The sequence below is a fragment of the Stenella coeruleoalba genome (genome assembly GCF_951394435.1).
Source record: "Stenella coeruleoalba genome assembly, chromosome: 3".
In the NCBI taxonomy this organism is placed as follows: Eukaryota; Metazoa; Chordata; class Mammalia; order Artiodactyla; family Delphinidae; genus Stenella; species Stenella coeruleoalba.
The window spans coordinates 56,272,466-56,293,394 of record NC_137148.1 but is presented as its reverse complement, the minus strand read 5'-3'; the positions used below and the strand labels follow the sequence as shown (position 1 = coordinate 56,293,394).

Here is a 20,929-nt window from a genome sequence, read left to right as displayed (position 1 = left end):
TTCTCCTAATGTAAGCTTTTCTCTTTAGTTTCTTTTTTTTTATGAATATATGTGTTCTTTATTAGGGTGCTCACAAGAATGACACATTAGCACTGTCCTTCTGATGTGACAGAGAATACACACATCTGACCCACATCATGGCAGGAAATAGGCAAGGGGTAAGGGCTCTCAGAGCTGGTACCAAGCGTCTACTGTAGAAATCTCCATTCACCAAAGCAAGGATGTTCCCTTGAATTCCATCATCTTTGCTGTAGCTTCCAGTTCTCCATGACTGGCCCAGAATCCTCCATTCCAGAACCTCTTGCCACACCTTCAAGACCTAGGTCAACTGTCCCATGTCTCACTCACCAAGGTGCCTCTGGAATTTTGCAGCGTATCTCTTTGGTATGTTGCTGCCCTGCCACCCTCAGAGGCATAGGTGGGAGTTGGGGGGAAATATATTACCAAAAGCAAACAGCAGGGGTACATCAGAAACTGACTCTTGGGACATACACCCAACAACCTCACAGAAACATACTTCCTCCCCAAATGATACATAATGTCCTAGAGAGCAAAGGAAACCCCTTGATTATTCAAACATGATCCTGTATGCTGGGCACAAGGGATACAAAGTGGACAGTGTTTACTTCCATCATGCCCTGCACAGTAGGAAGGTGGCACCTGAAGGCTGGAACCAAATCTCTACCTTGGCTCTTCCCTGCCTTTGAATGGTATCAACCACCCTGCTTCCACCTATTCTGGGCATGCATTTTCCAAAAGGGAGGATAAGACGGCAGAGAGAGAGTGGAAGTGGAGATTACAGGAGAGGCTGGGGAGGAGATGACAACCTAAAAACAAGACAAAAACAATACAAAAATACAAAAACCAAATTGAGCACTAAAATATTTTATAACAATAGAAGGTAGCTGGAAATACTATATGCTAACAAACAAACGATACATAACCCCTGGGGTAGGAGTCAGCAGCAGGGAGTGTGGCAGAGGCCACCTGTTTAGACTAAGAGCCTTTCAATGGACTGTTGGATGGATTGGATCTGCTGCTTCAGTTGTGAGCCTTCTTTGATGGTGACAGAACAGGCGATGACAGGTCTGGAGACCCCACAGGCTCGCCCCAGGGCCTGCTTGGAGCGCACAAACACGTAGGGCACATTCTTGTCCTCACACAGCAGTGGGAGGTGCAGGATGATCTCCAGGGGCTCGGCGTCTGCAGCCATCACAATGAACTCAGAGATGCCTCTGTTGAGGGTTTTGGTGGCCTCATTGGCTCCTTTTCGAAGCTGCTTGTAGTTACATGACTGCTGAACGAGGTCCAATAGTTTCTTGGTGAGGTGGGCATCTGCAAGAGGGTAGGCCTTCGGATTTACATCAGCCTCAGTCATGGCTCCGCTTCCGTGGTACCGTCACTCTTCTCTTTAGTTTCTTAAAGGCGTGTTTTGATGAGCAGAAGTTTTTAATTTTGATGAAATCTAATTTAGCAATCTTTTATGGTTATTGTTTTCTGTGTCCTAAGTAGTTATTGCCTATCCCTTGGTCATAGATATTCTTCTGTTTTCTTCTTTAAAACATTTTAAATTGTAGTTTCAAATAATTTTAAATTGTAGTTTCAATTTAATTTTAGATCTCTAATTCTTTGTATGGTGTAAGATAAGTGTTAACATTCATTTCTTCAGTATGAATGTTTCTGTTTTCTGTCTTCTTTTCCATTGATCTGTCTATCCAGATGCTAATGCCACACTCTTAATTAACTGTGTTCTAAAGCCAGATACTGGAGTCTTTCAGCTTTGTTCTTTTTCAATATTATTATGGTTATTTAGGTTCTTTACCTTTCCATATACTAGAACTAGATTGTCAGTTTCTGTTACACAGGCCCCGCTGGGATTCTGTTTGGGATTTTGTTAAATCTATAGATCATTTTAAGAAGAATTGACCTCTTAATTAGGTCTTTAATATGATGTCATAAAATATTGAGTTCCATCCTATGAATATGGTTTCTCCCACTGCCCACCCCCCCTGCCCTTTTTAGGTCGTTTTTTGCTTTTAGCAGTGTTTTATAAATTTCATTGTAGGTATCTTGTAAGTCTTGTGTTAAATTTATTTCAAAGTGCTTTATGGGTTTTGATGTTATTTTTCTAAATTTTATTTTCCAGTTGTTTGCTACTATATATAAATGCAATTGATTTTTGTATCTTGACCCTTGTATCTCAAGAACTTGATAAATTCACTTATTAGCTCTAGTAGTTGTTTGGATATGTAGAAAACACTAAGGAATCTACAATCATGTTGTCTGTGAATAGAAATACATTTATGTCTTTCTTTCCAAATTATAGGCCTTTTAATTTTTTTCTTGCCTTACTGCACTAAGACCTCCAGTACAATGTTGAATAAAAGTAGTGGAAGCAGATATCCTTGCTTTTGTTCCAAATCTTGGCAGAAAGTGTTTAATATTTCACCATTAAGACTGATGTTAACTGTAGATTTTTCATAAGTGCCCTTTTATCCAGGGGAATTCACCTTTTTTATTTTTTTATTTTTTTTATTTTTTATTTTTTTTAACATCTTTATTGGGGTATAATTGCTTTACAATGGTGTGTTAGTTTCTGCTTTATAACAAAGTGAATCAGTCATACATAAACATATGTTCCCATATGTCTTCCCTCTTGCGTCTCCCTCCCTCCCACCCTCCCTATCCCACCCCTCCAGGCTGTCACAAAGCACCGAGCCGATATCCCTGTGCCATGCGGCTGCTTCCCACTAGCTATCTACCTTACTACGTTTGTTAGTGTGTATATGTCCATGACTCTCTCTCACCCTGTCACAGCTCACCCTTCCCCCTCCCCATAACCTCAAGTCCGTTCTCCAGTAGGTCTGCATCTTTATTCCTGCCTTACCCCTAGGTTCTTCATGACATTTTTTTTTCTTAAATTCCATATATATGTGTTAGCATACGGTATTTGTCTTTTTCTTTCTGACTTACTTCACTCTGTATGACAGACTCTAGGTCTATCCACCTCATTACAAATAGGTCAATTTCGTTTCTTTTTATGGCTGAGTAATATTCCATTGTATATATGTGCCACATCTTCTTTATCCATTCATCTGATGATGGACACTTAGGTTGTTTCCATCTCCAGGCTATTGTAAATAGAGCTGCAATGAACATTTTGGTACATGACTCTTTTTGAATTTTGGTTTTCTCAGGGTATATGCCCAGTAGTGGGATTGCTGGGTCATATGGTAGTTCTATTTGTAGTTTTCTCAGGAACCTCCATACTGTTCTCCATAGTGGCTGAACCAATTCACATTCCCACCAGCAGTGCAAGAGTGTTCCCTTTTCTCCACACCCTCTCCAGCATTTATTGTTTCTAGATTTTTTGATGATGGCCATTCTAGGGGGAATTCACTTTTATTCCTAGTTTCTTGACTTTTTTTTTATCATGAATGGATGCTAAATTGTGTTAAACACTTTTTCTACAAATATAGAGGCTATCATATGGGTTTTCTCCTCCATTCTGTTATAATACTGAATTACTTTGATTGGTTTTCAAATGTTAATCCAGCCTCACATTCTTGGGGTAAACTCCCAAGAATATACTGTCTGGATATATTCTTAGTTTGTTAATATTTATTAGACATATTTGTGTCTGTGTTGTTAGTAATACTGGTCTCTAAATTTCTTTGCTTGTAACATCCTTGTGTGGTTTTGGCGTCAGGATTATATGATGTCATAAAGTGTATTGGAAAGTGTTCTTTCCTTTTATTATCTGAAATTTTTGTATAAGATTTATATTATTTCTTCCACATTTGATAGCATTCACCAGTGAAGTCATGTGGGCCTGGAGTTTTCTTCTTAAGATTTTAAATTTCAAATTAATATTTTGAACAGATATATGGCTTCTCAATGTAGTTTTATTTTGCATCTTTTTTTTATTATTGGTGAAGTTGACATGTTCTTACATGCTGAAGTGTCTTTCATATTTCTGTGAACTTTCTTATCTTTTATCCTTTCTGCTGAGTTGTTAGTCTTTCATTGATTTGTACGACCTCTCACTGTTAGGGAATAACCTTGGATTGATGAATATTTTTCTTATTCCTTTTTGGTTTTGTTTTTTAATTTTATGATAGTTTTTGCTATGTAAATGTTTAAATTTTTTATGTAATTGAATTTATTTCTTCTATGGCTTTTGCATCAGACTAAGAGTGACACTCTATTCCAAGAAATTTTTCCATATTTTCCATCAGTGAATGTGTGCTTTTGTTTTTAATGTGTAAATATACAATTCGTCTGGAGTTTATTTTGGTTTATTTATGTGAGGTACAGAGTCATACATACACATACCCCCACCCATGCCTAAAGCAAATGGCTAACCAGTTATCCTAATGCCATTTATTGAATAACCCATGTTTTGCCTACTGATATAAAATGCTGCCTTATCATGTACTAATTTCTTGTTTAAGTTAGGGCCTGTTTCTAAACCTTCTTTGTTGTTCCACTGATCTGCCTTTTCATCCATTAGAGTCACGTTTGCTTTAATTATTGTGGCTTCTTACTCTGTTTTAATATCTGAGGAAAAAGTCCACAGTTTTGTCCACCTCTTTGCTCAGCCTCCATTATTCCCCTTTCTCCTGTGTTTAACAACCTTATTAATGGAAATATTTTCCAAGTACCTTATTTGAATATACGTTCCATCTTTCCTCTCCCTAGTGGGGAGACTCAAGTGATGGTTGTAAGTCTCAGGTATGTGACCAGAACCTCAAAGAGCATTTAGGGCATCTTTGTGCAAATAAGAAAAAGATTACTTCTTCTAGACAGATAGATTAGAGAAAAAGCACCTTTTTCTGAAAAATGCAACCTTGTACTTGATTACATAGTTGCTAGGACTGATTTTAGCCCCTGTTCCTAACTTTGGGCCACTTTACAAAGCAAACCTGTACATAACAGTCTTGAGTTGCACTGCACCATACAAATAATGTAGTCAATGAAAGAATTAGCAAGAAAGCCAGATGCATATTCCTTCCCTTGCCTTCTCCTTCCCATCTGAGCTGCTGGCTCCAGAGCTGGCTAGTTACATCATTCAGTAATGTGCTTCCTTAAGTGGGAATACAAGTGACTGATCACACTGACTCCCTGCCTTTGGGAATGCTCAGTCAGATTGGGATGAGAGTGAACAAACCTCTCAAAAGTCCATTTAGCCACCTGTCAATTGGAGTGACATTGTGGATCATCAAAATAAAGGCCAAATAATAATTACTTTTATCTCTACAAAAGTACATTGTCATCTCATTTTTGTTTATCATCCTAATATAAGAGCCTGCAAAACAGAAAGGGCAGATATTGTTTTTGCCCTTCTTTTGTAGATAAAGGATGTAAACCAGGGGAGAAACTTCTCCGAAGTCAAACGGCTAGTGAGTGACAGCAGAGGACCTTGATCCTAGATCTTTTGAAGTTCTGGTTCTTCCTCTAAGCCTGAAAGAACACTTATTTCCCATATCACCTAATCTCACAAAAACATTATTTGTCAGCTCCGCAAACATCCAGACAGGTTAAATTTAAATTATCGTGAAATCGTGGTGGTATGTTTCATCCTCCTGAAAGTACACTCTCATATTTCTGGCTAGGTGTTCATATCACCTTCCCTAGTGGTGCCAAAACACTCTTCTTCCTACTCAGAAACACTCATGGGGTAAAGAGAATAATAAAATCTTTTTAAGGACAAAGGCAAAAGTTGCCTGGTATTTGTTTTGATTCGCTAGTAGATGTGTCTGTAAGCCGCTGGGCTTTTAGAAGATTGAAAGAAAGAATGATTTTAAGAGTAAGGTTATATTCTGATACAGTCCAATGATAAATTGTCATGTTTATGATTCCAAAATTTTATTACATTTTAAGGAGCTGACTTTAAGATCTTTTTTAGGAAGATCTTTCCCCACCGTAGAAGGAACTTTTAACTCTGAATAGAATACAGGTTTGAAACCAAGTCGGGAGACTCCTGAGGCTAGTTTTGGTGTCCATGTTTGTTGAGGTTGGAGTCAGTGTGAAAGTAGTTATAAATGCCTTTATGTAATTTTTTTCCTTCTCTCTTTTTTCATTTCTAAGTATTTTCTTTGTAGAGTGTAATCATTTGGGCTCTGCTGTTAGAATTTTTTGGCCAAGTGCTTGGTAGTGATTCACATAGTTCATTTCATCTGGATATGTATTTGGAAAGCAGTATCTGAGCACACTTTTTTTTTTTTTTTAAGATCCTGATATCTTATTACAGCAAGGTAGTACGGATTCTTTTTGTTTTGATATCTGCATCTTTGGCAGCAGTAAATTTGATTTTGACTGCTGACATTTTTGACTTTGGACAAAATGTGCTTCTGGAGAACAACCAATCTAAGGTGAACTTTTTAAGGATAATGATTCTATCTTATTTGATTTTGTATTCCCAGCAGTTACATGTGCCTGGAACATAGTTGAGCCTCAATAAATATTTGTTGAATGAAGTCCAAAAGCAAATTAATGTCATTTAAAACCCTGACCACGTACACTTTCTCTTCCTCTGTTTGAACCCATTGTTTGAGCAAGTAAGGACAAATATTTAGGCAATTTCAAATAAGTTTCACCGTGAAACAGAATATCAGTCTAGGGACGTGGTGTGGGCTGACAGTAAGCCCTGGACTGCGAGTTCCATGTAGTTCCACCAAAATGGTTTTTATAGTCTGATCCTTGTCAGGTCACTTAGCCTTGCTGACCTCAGTCTTCTCATCTTTAAAATAAAGATAGAAAGTCATGTAGGAATGCTTTGGAAACGTTAACGTATTCTATAGGGGCTCCAGTGTCTAGATGGCTTTCCCTAGAGCTCTGTGACCCACGTTGGGAAGGTTTGGGGACCCTTTGCCTTAAACTTCAGCATGTTTTCTAATGTGAGGAAAGGTTCATGAACCTAAAGGTAACACATAGCACATTTCTGGCTCCTTCTGTATTGCTGTAGGAGTTCCTTCTCCTTCAGTTCAATAACATTTTGTCATTTCTCTTCCTATAGCTAGGAACTGAGTCGGCAGCAGATACATAGAACATGAAAAAGCACATGGTGCCACTTTGGGAACTTGACTTTTGTTCAAATTCAGGCCACGGGAAGTTGCTGTTCAACTTCTTTACCTGGGTTAGGAGTTGGGGCAGTCATGTGTATACTACATCTAGCGATTCTCGAGGGAAGCTGATATAGAATACACACATCTTATCACATTAGGAGTTGGTCAGAAAAGGAAGAAGTGGGTCTTAGAAGTAGGAGGAGGAGGCAAAGTGGATATCTAATTTCCTAGCCTCAATGTCTTTTCAACTCCATGATAATAATATCCTAGCATCTGTGGTTCACTTTTTATCATCTTCACTGAGGCCTCTGACTTCTCCCTTCACGTTCTTGTGTCTTCCCTTCTCTGTTCTATGGAATATCATCCTAGGTCAAGCTCTAACCTGTTTTCTATTTTTATTTCAAGTGTCTATATTCAAATTTTGTTCATAGCAAACCTTCAAAGAAGAGAAAATATTAACAAATTTCAAATCAGAATCCTGCTTTCATTTTAGTAGTCTGATCATTAGTTTCAAATAAGATATTTGACTTTAGTTAATGTCATAGTCTACTTGAAGTCATATTCCTGGTTTTTATACAGAATCAGCCTTCTTTTTCAATTAAGACACTAGATATTGCTGTGTTTTACAAGTTATATTCGTGGCTCCTTGGATTTACAATTCCCATTTGTAAAATAGAGATGTGAACATCATCATTCACTTATTTTATGACTCTATGAGGCATCTGTCCAAGTAAACTATTGTAAGGTGATAAAACTTTGTGACTCATATGTTCTCACTGTCATCAGTAGGTCCACTATCATATACTAGATTCAAAGTTAGAAGAATAAAATGATTACCCAAGCCTTTCCATCCCCTAAGGGTCATTCCTGCTCCTGATGCCACATATTTCAAATATAGCCCAGACTGTTTATAGAATTTGGTGCCAGCCTAATTTTCCAGCCAGATATCACTAATCCCTAACATAAACCCTACATTTATGGAATTATCTTTCCTGTCATTCAGTTTTGCTTAATGAGTATTAATTGTATTTGATCTGTAAATTGGTCCCTGCTCTTGCCCTGGGGATTAATTCCTTTCCTTTTAAAAGTCTGCCAGATCTTAAGTGGCCAGACTCCATGATGCCATTTCAGATCACTCCAGCCAGCAGTAACCCCTGACTTGCCCACTGGTAGAACTTAGCTTGCATTACTCAGGTTACACTGATCACATGCGACCCAGCTTTGTGAGATTGTCTGCATTTTGAGTAAACCTTATCTAATAAAACTTGGTAATTAGCAAAGGGCCTTAAAAATTATTCTGCATGCAATAAGTGTTCAGTAATTGCCTGTTAAATAAATGAGTATCTGCAACTCTTCTTTCTTGAAATTGTACCACCATCTTAAGCTGCAAGATCAGAATCATTTTTTTCCAGTTCTCCCCATAGAAGTACCCTGAACCTCATGTCTGAGCTCTCCTCACAGTCTAGTTGCTATTCCATCTTATAATTATTTCCTTCTCGAAGCCTACCACCTACCTTGTTTTTTCCTTTGTAACTAGTTTCATAGGGCTGCTGTAACAAATTACAACAAACTAGGTGGCTTAAAACAATGGAAATCGATTCTCTCACAATTCTTGTTGGAAACGTGAAATCAGGGTGTCAGTAGGTATCATACTCTCTCTAAAGGTTCTAAGAGAGAATCTGTTCCATACCCTCCTCTTGGCTTCTGGTGTTGTGAGCAATCTTTGGTGTTTCTTGGCTTGTAGATATATTGCTCTAGTCTCTGCCTTTGTCATCACATGGCATTCTCCTTTGTGTGTGTGTGTGTGTGTGTGTGTGTCTTGTCCTCTTCTTCTAAGGACACCAGTTGTCCTTAGAAGGGCCTCCCCTAATGACCTCATCTTAACTTGATTACATCTGCAAAGACCTTTTTCCAAATAAGGTCACATTCACAGGTACTGGAGGTTAGGACTTCAACATATCTTTTGCGGGGAGGGGACACAATTCAACCCATCACACTCATTCTCTCTTTCTCTCTCTCTCTCTTTTTTTTTTAATGAAATTCACATAAAAGAAAATATATCATTTTCACTGTAAAGTGAACAGTTCAGTGGCATTGAGTTTGTTCACAGTGTTGTACAGTAACCACCTTTATCTGGTTCCAGAACATTTTTGTCACCCCAAAAGGGTTAAGCTATTATTCCTCATTACACCCTCCCTCTAGCCCATGGCAACCATACTCTACTTTCTGTTTCTATGGATTTATCTGTTCTGGGCTATTCATGTAAATAGAATCATACAATATGTGACCTTTTGTGTCTGGTTTCTTTTGCTTAGAATAATGTTTTCAAAGTTCATCCATTTGTATCATGTATCAATACTTCATTCCTTTTTATGGCTGAAAATAGTCCACTATATGTACTTCATACAGTGAAGTGAAAAAAAAAGGATTTCAACAGATTGAATGAGACCCATGTACATTGGAGAAGCAATTTGTTTTTCTCAGTCTACTGATTCAAGTGTTAATCGCATCCAGAAACACTCTTTCACACACCAGAATAATATTTAACCAAATATCTGGGTATCCTGTGGCCTCATCAAGTTGACATATAAAATTCACCATCACACAGGCATAAAGAACTGTCACTTTGTTTCTTGGAGAATTCCTATGAAATGGAATTCCATCATTCTCCCTTCCATCAAGAAGATGGAACTCTCTTCTCCTTTTCTTCCATCTACTTGCTTTTGTCACCCCATTCATTATGGAGAATTGGTTCAATACTGTTCATGACTGTAGTATAGAGGTTTTCTTTTTATATATATGTAACTTTATTGGAGTATAGTTGATTTACAGTGTTGTGTTAGCTTCAGGTGTACAGCAAAGTGATTCAATTATACATATACATATATTCATTCTTTTTTCAGTTTCTTTTCTCATGTAGGTTATATCACAGAATATTGAGTAGAATTCCCTGTGCTATACGATAGGTCCTTGTTGGTTACCTATCTTATATATGGTAGTGTGTGTATGTTAGTCCCAGGCTCCTGACTTATCCCTCCCCTCCATGTTTCCCCTTTGGTAACCATAAGTTGGTTTTTGACATCTATAAGTCTGTTTCATAAATGAGTTTATTTTTAGCATTTTTAAAAATCAGATTCCACATATGAGTGATATTATATGATACTTGTCTTTCTCTATCTGACTTACTTCACTTAATATGAGAATCTCTAGGTCCACCCATGTTGCTGCAAATGGCATTATTTCATTTTTTTAATGGCTGAGTAATATTCCATTGTATATATGTACCACATCTTCTTCTTTATCCATTCCTGTCATTGGGCATTTAGGTTGCTACCATGTCTTGGCTGTTGTAAATAGTGCTTCAGTGCACATTGGGGTGCATGTATCTTTTCGAATTATGGGTTTCTCCAGATATATGCCCAGGAGTGGGATTGCTGGATCATATGGTAGTTCTACCTTTAGTTTTTTAGGGAACCTCCATACTGTTCTCCATAGTGGCTGTACCAATTTACATTCCCACAACAGTGAAGGAGGGTTCCCTTTTCTTCACACCCTCTCCAGCATTTATTTTTTGTGGACTTTTTGATGATGGCCATTCTGACCATGTGTGAGGTGTGAGGTGATACCTCATTGTAGTTTTGATTTGCATTTCTCTGAAAATTGGTGATGTTGAGCATCTTTTCATGTGCTTTTTGGCCATCTGTCATCTTTGGAGAAAGGACTATTTGGACCTTCTGCCCATTTTTTGTTTGGGTTGTTTTTTTTTTTGTTATAGAGCTGCATGAGGTGTTTGTATATTTTGGAGATTAATCCCTTGTTGGTCACTTCGTTTGCAAAGATTTTCTCCCACTCTGTGGGTTGTCTTTTCATTTTGTTGATGGTTTCCTTTGCTGTGCAGAAGCTTTTAAGTTTAATTAGGTCCCATTTGTTTATTTTTTATTTTCATTATTCTAGGAGGTGGATCAAAAAAGATATTACTGCGATTTAAATCAAAGATGTTTTCCTCCAAGAGTTTTATAGTGTCCAGCCTTACATTTAGGCCTTTGATCCATTTCGAGTTTATTTTGGTGTATGGTGTTAGAGAATGTTCTAAATTCATTCTTTTACGTGTAGCTGTCCAGTTTCCCTTAGGCCTTTGATCCATTTCGAGTTTATTTTGGTGCATGGTGTTAGAGAATGTTCTAAATTCATTCTTTTACATGTAGCTGTCCAGTTTCCCCAGCACCACTTACTGTAGAGACTGTCTTTTCTCCATTGTATATTTTTGCTTCCTTTGTTGTAGATTCATTGACCATAGGTGTGTGGGTTTATTTCTGGGCTTTGTATCCTGTTCCAGTGATCTGTATTTCTGTTTTTGTGCCAGTACCATGCTGTTTTGATTACTGTAGCTTTGTAGTATAGTCTGAAGTCAGGGAGTCTGATTCCTCCAGCTCTGCTTTTCATTCTCCAGATTGCTTTGGCTATTTAGGGTCTTTTGTGTTTCCATATAAATTTAAAAATTTTTTGCTCTAGTTCTGTGAAAAATGCCATTGGTAATTCGATAAGGATTACGTTGAATCTGTAGATTGCCTTGGGTAGTATAGTCATTTTGACAATATTGATTCTTCCAGTCCAAGAACATGGTATATCCTTCCATCTGTTTGTGTTGTCTTTGATTTCTTTCATCAGTGTCTTTTAATTTTTAGAGTAAAGGTCTTTTGTCTCCTTAGGTAGGTTTATTCCTAGGTATTTTATTCTTTTTGATGCGATGGTAAATGGGATCGTTTCCTTAATTTCTCTTTCTGATCTTTCACAGTTAGTGTGTAGGAATGCAAGTGATATCTGTGTATTAATTTTGTATCCTGCAACTTTACCGAACTGATGAGGTCTAGTAGTTTTCTGGTAGCATCTACAGGATTTTCTATGTAGAGTATCATGTCATCTGCAAACAGTCACAGTTTTACTTTTTCCAATTTGAATTTCTTTTCTTTTTCTTCTTTGATTGCCATGACTAGGACTTTCAAAACTATGTTGAATAAAAGTGGCAAGAGTGGACATCCTTGTCTTGTTCCTGATCTTAGAGGGAATGCTTTCAGCTTTTCACCATTGAGAATGATGTTTGCTGTGCGTTTGTCATAGATGGCCTTTCTCGTGTTGAGGTAGGTTCCCTGTCTTCCCACTTTCTGGAGAGCTTTTACCATAAATGGGTGTTGAATTTTGTCAAAAGCTTTTTCTGCATCTATTGAGATGATCCTATGGTTTTTATTGTTCAGTTTGTTAATGTGGTGTATCACATGATTGATTTGTGGATATTGAAGAATCCTTGCATTCCTGGGATAAACCCAACTTGATCATGGTGTATGATCCTTTTAATGTATTGTTGGAGTCAGTTTGCTGGTATTTTGTTGAGGATTTTTGCATCTATGTTCATCATTGATATTGGCCTGTAATTTTCTTTTTTTGTGGTATCTTTGTCTGGTTTGGGTATCAGGGTGATGGTGGCCTCATAGAATGAGCTTGGGAGTGTTCTTTCCTCTGCAATTGTTTGGAATAGTTTCAGAAGGATAGGTGTTAACTCTTCTCTAAATGTTTGAAAGAATTCGCCTGTGAAGCCATCTGGTCCTGGACTTTTGTTTGGAGTTTTTTAATCACTGTTTCAATTTCTGTGCTTGTGATTGGTCTGTTCATATTTTCTATTTCTTCCTGATTCAGTCTTGGGAGGTTGTACGTTTCTAAGAATTTGTCCATTTCTTCTAGGTTGTACATTTTATTGGCATATAGTTGTTTGTAGTAGTATTTTATGATCCATCGTATTTCTGTGGTGTCAGTTGTAACTTCTCCCTTTTCATTTCTAATTTTATTGATTTGAGCCATCTCCCTCTTAATGAGTCTGGCCAGTGGTTTATCAACTTTGTTTATCTTCTCAAAGAACCAGCTTTTAGTTTCATTGATCTTTTCTACTTTTTTTTAGTTTCTATTTCATTTATCTCTGCTCTGATCTTTATGATTTCTTTCCTTCTACTAACTTTGGGTTTGGTTTGTTCTTTAGTTGCTGTAGGTATAAGGTTAGGTTGTTTATCGGAGATTTTTTTTGTTTCCTTAGGTAAGCTTATATCGCTATGAATTTCCCTCTTAGAACTGCTTTTGCTGTGTCTCATAGGTTTTGGATTGTCATGCTTTCATTTTCAATTCTCTACAGGTATTTTTTGATTTCCTCTTGGATTTCTTCAGTGATCCATTGGTTGTTTAGTAGAATATTGTTTAGCCTTCACGTGTTTGTGTTTTTTTACAGTGTTTTTCTTGTAGTTGATTTCTAATCTCATAGCATTGTGGTCGGAAAAGATGCTTGATATGATTTCAGTTTTCTTAAATTTACTGACGCTTGCTTTGTGGCCCAGCATGTGATCAATCCCAGAGAATGTTCCATGTACACTTGAGAAGAATGTGTATTCTGCTGCTTTTGGATGGAATGCTCTATAAATATCAATTAAGTCTATTTCTCCCATTCTGTGGGTTGTCTTTTGGTTTTGTTTATGGTTTCCTTTACTGTGCAAAAGCTTTTAAGTTTAATTATGTCCCATCTGTTTATTTTTGCTTTTATTTCCATTACTCTAGGAGACAGTTCCAAAAATATATTGCTGTGATTTATGTCAAAGAGTGTTCTGCCTATGTTTTCAGCTAAGCTTTTTTATTACCTACATACTCACCTGAGGTATTTAGTTGTTGAAATCATGATGACGAAATGGTTCATATTCAGCTGAGATCAAAGAAAGCATGAAATCTCTTGTTTCCTTTTGCTTTTTAAGCCTCTAAAAATGAGAAAACATGGTAGGCTTCTTTATATCACACAGTAGACATAAGTGCATTTCGGAACAGTAGCTCCATTCACTTAGATACATGGGCTTTCCTTGTAGCTTCTCTGGTCAGAGTTCTTTGGTTTTTTGGGAGAGGTTTGGGGTTTTTTTGGTTTTCTGTTGTTTTAAAATTTTATTTGAGTATAGTTGATTTACAGTGTTGTGTACTTTCTGCTGTACAGCAAAGTGAATCAGTTATACATACATCCACTCTTTTTTAGATTCTTTTCCCATATAGGTCATTACAGAGTATTGAGTAGAGTTCCCTGTGCTATACAGTATGTCCTTATTAGTTACCTATTTTATATATAGTAGGTCAGAGTTCTTTGATGTCATCTCCCTTTGTCGAGGACTTTTGATCTTCGAAGTGCTATGGTAACAGGGACTCTCCAAGTCTTTGACCTTCTTGTAGACCAACTCCTTGGGTGGATAAGCAGTACATGCTGCTACTCTAAATAATCACAAAATCCCATCTTAACTGAGACAGCCAATTCTAAAATGTCTTCTCTTTACCACCACCACTCCAATCCACACTGAATAAATAATAACAATGGTGAAACCCTACTACTGCTGTTTGGAGTGTCACAAAAATCCAATTCTTATTCTTCCCACCATAGCCTGGGATATGAAATTTTGGTCTTCTGAAACAGGCTACCCATAAAACGAATGCACATGAATCTACATGGGAGCAATGGAGCTATAATTCAGTTGACTCAGTGGATTCAATTGATTCAGGATTGTGGGTGAAAGTAGCAGGCATAGTGGTCAGCTCCTCCCTAGCAGCCCATAGTGACAGAAGAGAAAGACTTACCAGCCATGGGGGGAAAAGTCTATATTCATTTTAGTGTAGGGAGAATAGTCTAAGCGTTTGTGGACCTTCAAAGACAGTGTTATATTATAGATTCGTAGTCTATTTGGAATGTTCAAGATAATCTAATTTACAGAGCTAGAAACTATGTCAAAAGGAATAAAAGACTTTTCCAAAGGTATATAGCTATTTGTAATAGAGTATAGTTATATGCAAATTCCACCAAAAATCATTACAGTTATAAGTAGACTGGTGTGGGAGCTAGAGAATCAAAGCTGAAGCTTTAGGAACGGCTTTGGATACCTTGTGGGTTACCTGTGGGTGAGTCTCCTTCCTGTCAATGGTATATAAATAACACATAATTGCACATATACTGTATTTATTCTTACATTTATATTTCTTTTGGAAATTATCTTAGGGACTGCCTTAAATCCTAAGCTTATCAAGGATGGCATGTCTGGTTGTTCTGTACAGGAACACACCATAGCATCTTATAAGAATAATAATGTCCTCTAATGCACTAGGCTTTAAGGAGTCTCATGTTTTCATTTTATTCTTGAGATTTGATAATACAGCATGAATCAGCATGGAGGCACTGAGTACAGAACTGGTAGACGTTTTATGGGAAAGTGAGCATTATAATAGACTCATTGTTTTGAAGATCACTTAGGCAAATGCCTAAAATCATAGCACATGGAATAATTTCCTCTCCTCTGAGAGGCTTCTTTCTGAACTGCTTCCACTCTGCCTCACCCTTATATTTCTGCAGTTCTACTCAATACAGTGCCAAATGACTTAGCATTGGGATTGCTGAGAGAAAAGAAAGAGGGCAGTACATTAAGGCTAGTTAATATAATTTACAAAATAAAATTGTCAAAGAGCTCTTGGCCAAGTTTACATGATCGTTCCAACCTCACTTTGTAATGAAGAAAGTGAAAGGATTGACTGGCTACTTTGAAGAGTTCCTTTCCAGCTCTCCATTATTCTTATAATAGGATGCCTTGCCACTGAGTCAGCACGGGTCCTTTCTCCTACCTACCACCCTCCCAACTTAAGTTTCATTCTTTCATTTATACTTTTAGGTATTTAAATTTTTGGCTGTAGCTCTGCTTCTTAGCTATAAAATGTGTATTATTCCATTTGATAGCATTTTCTTATGTGTGAATATATGTATGAACTTGTATGGAAATAATACATATAATTCCACTATACATGGAATATATCAGATATACACAGATACACATGTCTGTGATATCATTAGATGCATATAGTCATTGGCAGGATATAATAGCAGATAGTGACACTTGATTGTCATTAGTGAATAACAGTGGAAATGCTAGGGTTGAGAGGTTGCTGAACATCTATATATAATGTTGTGTTCCAGGATCAGGAGAAAAATGAGAATGGCTTTCATTCAGTACAATTCAAACCAAATGATTTTATCTCTAACTTCTGAAATGGTAAGTCAGAGTTTTCTAGCCAAATCCTCCTCCTTCTAGAGGGAAATCTTAATTAGAATAGACCTCCTATTCTGTTGCTGATACTCTGACTGGAGCATTAAGAAGCCCCAATTACTGGTAGAAAGTTAATAGAGACTTTACCCCTAAAATCACCTAATTATGGTACCAGGCAGTATGCTTAGTTGTCAAGAGCTCTGGAGTCAGACTCTCTGGGTTTAAATCCTCGTCTTGTTTCATATTAACTGTGCGACCTTGGAGAAGTTATTTAACCCTTTGGTGTTCAGGTTCTTCATCTGTAAAAAGGGGATAATAACATACTTACCTTATATAGAGTCATTCTAATACGTAAGTGAAATAATCTTTCGAAGGCAATTAGCAAGCACAGTGACTGGAACAACATAAGAGTTCAGAAAATGTTGGGTACTGATTTTATTTTATTTTTTATTGGCCGCACCACGAGGCTTGTAGGATTTTAGTTCCCCAACCAGGGATTGAACCCAGGCCCTCGGCAGTGAGAGCTCAGAGTCCTAACCACTGGACCGCCAGGGAATTCCCCACGTCTGCTATTCTTATTTCAGATGTATATGTGTATATTGATGTATATCGACAAAAGTATTACATTTAGATGCGAAAGACAAGCTCTTCTCTGTACAGCTACTAAATCCTACAGATTTCTTTGATTCAGTGAATAAAAGTGACATTCACATTTCTTGGCAGCAGGTTCTTTGCTGAAGAAAAGAATAGGGTAGCCAGAAAGCAGAAGATCATTAAGCATATCAAACAACAGTCCTGACTTTTGAATGACCTGAATTCACTAAAGTCGAATTTTTAACTGAACCCTTTGAGTCTTTGTTATCCCTTAAATTGGTAGAAAATAAAATGTACCTAAAGACATGGCTTGTGTGTAATGTCACATCCCATGTGGCATTTACAAGGAATGAAAAGTTTTGTCATATTTACTAGAGGAAGAGGTAGCATTATATGCGATATTGTGCTGTAATACAAATGGTTCTCCACAGTGCGCAAAGGAAGAGATTCTTGTTCCCTGTTCTTATGTGGTACTGAATTCACTAAATTCTGACATTTTTCTATCTCTGTTAGACTGTAGCTGTCTCTCCATGTAAAGCAATAGGGTCCGTGTATAGAGTTTCAGGAAGGGGGAAATGGTGTTAGCATTGTGTCAACCCTAAGAATAAGTGAGGGTGGATATTGTATTTCCCAGGAAGCTAGGCTGTGGTGTGATGTATGTTCTCAGTTTCCCAGGCTTTGTGCAAACCAGCTACAGGACGTCGCCACATAAGTACCTTGATGCTCTGCTGGGCTTCAACCTAGGTTAGATATTCCTGTTATATTGGTTTCATAATCTTGTGGGATCCGTTCCTCTAGCTTCTTGACCCTTAAGATGTAAATAAAGTGTTTCATTTTTTAAAAATCAGAGCAGACAAGGTACTATGAATATGGCTGAAGTTTTACCATTTAAGAAATTATTGCAATATTACATAATGTCTTACTTTCTTAAGAAGGAACTAGCCAAGCTTGATTTACCTGTCTTTCATTGCTCAGAGTAATCCTGAATAATGTTAACATGATTATCCCTAGGAAAAAAAAAAAGGTAATATTTAGGGATTGTGTCTTAACAATGCTCTTTTTAAATTTTTATTTTATTTTTTTAATTTTTGGCTGCATTGGGTTTTCGTTGCTGTGCACAGGCTTTCTTTAGTTGTGGCGAGCGAGGGCTACTCTTCATCACAGTGCACGAGCTTCTCATTGCGGTGGCTTCTCTTGTTGCGGAGCACGGGCTCTAGGTACATGGGCTTCAGTAGTTGTGGCTCGCGGGCTCTAGAGCACAGGCTCAGTAGTTGTGGTGCACGGGCTTAGTTGCTCTGCGGCATGTGGGATCTTCCCGGACCAGGGCTCGAACCTGTGTCCCCTGCATTGACAGGCGGATTCTTAACCACTGAGCCACCAGAGAAGCCCTGTCTTAACAGTACTCTTAACACTTAGCATACCATCCATGTACTAGGGTCTTAATATGTGTACACAAATGTTTTCAGTAAAATGGTTTAGATTGAACAAATAATTCATAATGTAGTACTGTGATTTCTTTTTGACCTTCGTTGAAGGGTATTAGAGTTGAAAGGGTTATTGAGAGACTTTTTTAGCCTCTTGTTTCATAATTTATTAAAATTGAAATCCAGAGAGGTTAAGTGTCTTACTCAAGATGTTTCCTTCTTTTTTAAACAGAGGATATTACTGCTGAAATAGTACATTTTCTTTATCATCATTACTTCTAACGTTATATATCCATTGACCAACCATAGAGAGATCAAAGAGCCTGTAGACGTCTTCTGATTAAATGTGACAGATTGAACATATGTGCTTAACCCCATTTCCTACCAAAATCTCCACAAATATGTCAATAGAGGGTAAAAAAGATAAACACCTACAGAATAAAGAGAACAAGAGAGGAGGCAACAAAACTTTGGAAGCTAGAAAACAGATGGACAGGAGGTAACAAACTTCTTAGCAGAAAGAGAAAGCTGCAACTTAAACTGGCGGGAGAGGAAATCTGGAAGCAAGGTGGTTCATACCAGAGGACCCTAGAAAGGCTCATAAATAAAAAGCAGCAGGTAATTCCCAAAGAAGAGATGTGGGTGGAACTGAGGCAGATTAATTAGAGGTTTTCATAAGACGTAATGAAATGCCCAGATTGTTTCTCTCCAACCCTAGCAGAAGACTGGTAGTTTTCTTTCTGGAGAGTTGAGGCAGAAAGGCTCTGGACCTGAGGATACAAGCCTTATTATGCCTCTCAGGGAGGAGACTGGGGGAGTCCTCTCTGAGCAAACTGACCAATGCAAGAGAAAAGACCTATGCATTCCTTGGGAGCCCCCCAACAAAATAACGCTGCCAGGCTACCCTCGCAAAAGCATGAGATGGAAGATAAGAACCTGTTGTTTTCATTTCTACATTCCTGCCACGCTGAATTCAAGTTTAGTGCTCAGAGTGACACATTTTTTATAAAGAAGGCTGTCTAAATGCAAGCTAACTACGTCTGATGCTTAACAACAACCAGCAATCTGTTTCAAACACTATGGGGAAAACCACCTGTGTTGGATTCATTACAAGCTCTTAGACGAGATATTTATCCTCTGCAGTTCCAATTTCCTACTCTGTAAAAAGGAAAAAGTGTATATAAAGTACTTAGGATAACGCCTAGTACATGATAAGTGTTCAGTACTTTTTAATTAATAATACTGTTATTCATTATCATCTTCTCATCATTAATCTCAGTAATAAAGATTTTGCACAAACTGATCCAGGAAGAGGAAGCTTTCCCTCAGTTTGATTTTTTTTTTTTAAAAAAAAGATCTAAATACTCAAAACAAGCAAGTTCTTTAGTATGTTGTACTCTTTTATAAGCATTCATTTCTAGAAATATATTGGGTTGGCCAAAGGGTTCATTCTTTTTTTTTTCTGTAAGATGGCTCTAGTAGCACTTAGCTGTCTTTAACTTCATTGGAAACAATTTTGTTAGATTGTATGTGACAGCTGTCATATCAGCGTGCATTTAAAAAAAGACATCAAAATTGGTGAATTTTTGTGTAGCCATTTTACATTGAAGATGGAAGGAAAAAAGCAACATTGTCAGCCCATTATCCTTTATTATTTCAAGAAAGGTAAAAATGCAACTGAAACACAAAGATTTGTGCAGTGTGTGGAGAAGGTGCTGTGACTGATCAGACATGTCAAAAGTGGTTTGCGAAGTTTCGTGCTGGAGATCTCTCGCTGGATGATGCTCCTTGGGCGGGTGGGCCAGTTGGAGTTGATAGCGATCAAATCGAGACATTAGGGCTTCCCTGGTGGCGCAGTGGTTGAGAGTCCGCCTGCCGATGCAGGGTACACGGGTTCGTGCCCTGGCCCGGGAAGATCCCACATGCCTCGGAACGGCTGGGTCCTTGAGCCATGGCTGCTGAGCCTGTGCGTCCGGAGCCTGTGCTCCGCAACGGGAGAGGCCACAACAGTGAGAGGCCCGCGTATCGCAAAACAAAAACAAAAACAAATCGAGACATTAATTGAGAACAGTCAACATTATACCGCTCGGAAGATAGCCGACATGCTCAAAATAAACAAATCAAGCACTGAAAATCATTTGCACCAGCTTGGTTATGTGAATCGCTTTGATGTTCGGGTTCCACATAAGTTAAGTGGAAAAAAAACCTTCTTGACCATATTTCTGCATGCAATTCTGTACTTAAACATAATGAAAACATGTCAGTTTTAAAACAAATTGTGACGGGCGATGAAAAGTGGGTGCTGTACAATAATGTGGAACGGAAGAAATGGTGGGGCAAGTGACATGAACCACCACCAATCACACCAAAGGCTGGTGGTCTTCATCCAAAGAAGGTGATGTTGTGTATATGGTGGGATTGGAAGGGAGTCCTCTATTATGAGCTCCTTCTGGAAAACCAAACGATTAATTCCAACAAGTACTGCTCCCAATTAGACCAGCTGAAAGCAGCACTCAACAAAAAGCATCTACAGAAACAGAAAACAGAAAACGCGTAGTGAACAGAAAATGCATAATCTTCCATCTGGATACAAGACCACATGTTTCTTTGATGACCAGGCAGAAACTGTTACAGCTTGGCTGGGAAGTTCTGATTGATCCGTGGTATTCACCAGACATTGCACCTTCGAATTTCCATTTATTTTGGTCTTTACAAAATTCTCTTAATGGAAAAAATTTCAATTCCCTGG

At 37.8% G+C, this 20,929-nt stretch overlaps 2 protein-coding genes across 5 annotated transcripts in view; one reads left to right on the top strand and one right to left on the bottom strand.

Moving 5' to 3' along the window:
- MRPS27 (mitochondrial ribosomal protein S27) overlaps positions 1 to 20,929 on the top strand; it is a 101,177-nt gene that overhangs the window by 39,438 nt on the left and 40,810 nt on the right. The window lies entirely within an intron of this gene.
- Positions 525 to 1,422, bottom strand: LOC307184360 (NHP2-like protein 1). Its single transcript, XM_079917849.1, has one exon. It carries the CDS (start codon positions 1,376 to 1,378, stop codon positions 992 to 994), a length of 387 nt encoding a protein of 128 aa, XP_079773975.1. The 5' UTR covers positions 1,379 to 1,422; the 3' UTR covers positions 525 to 991.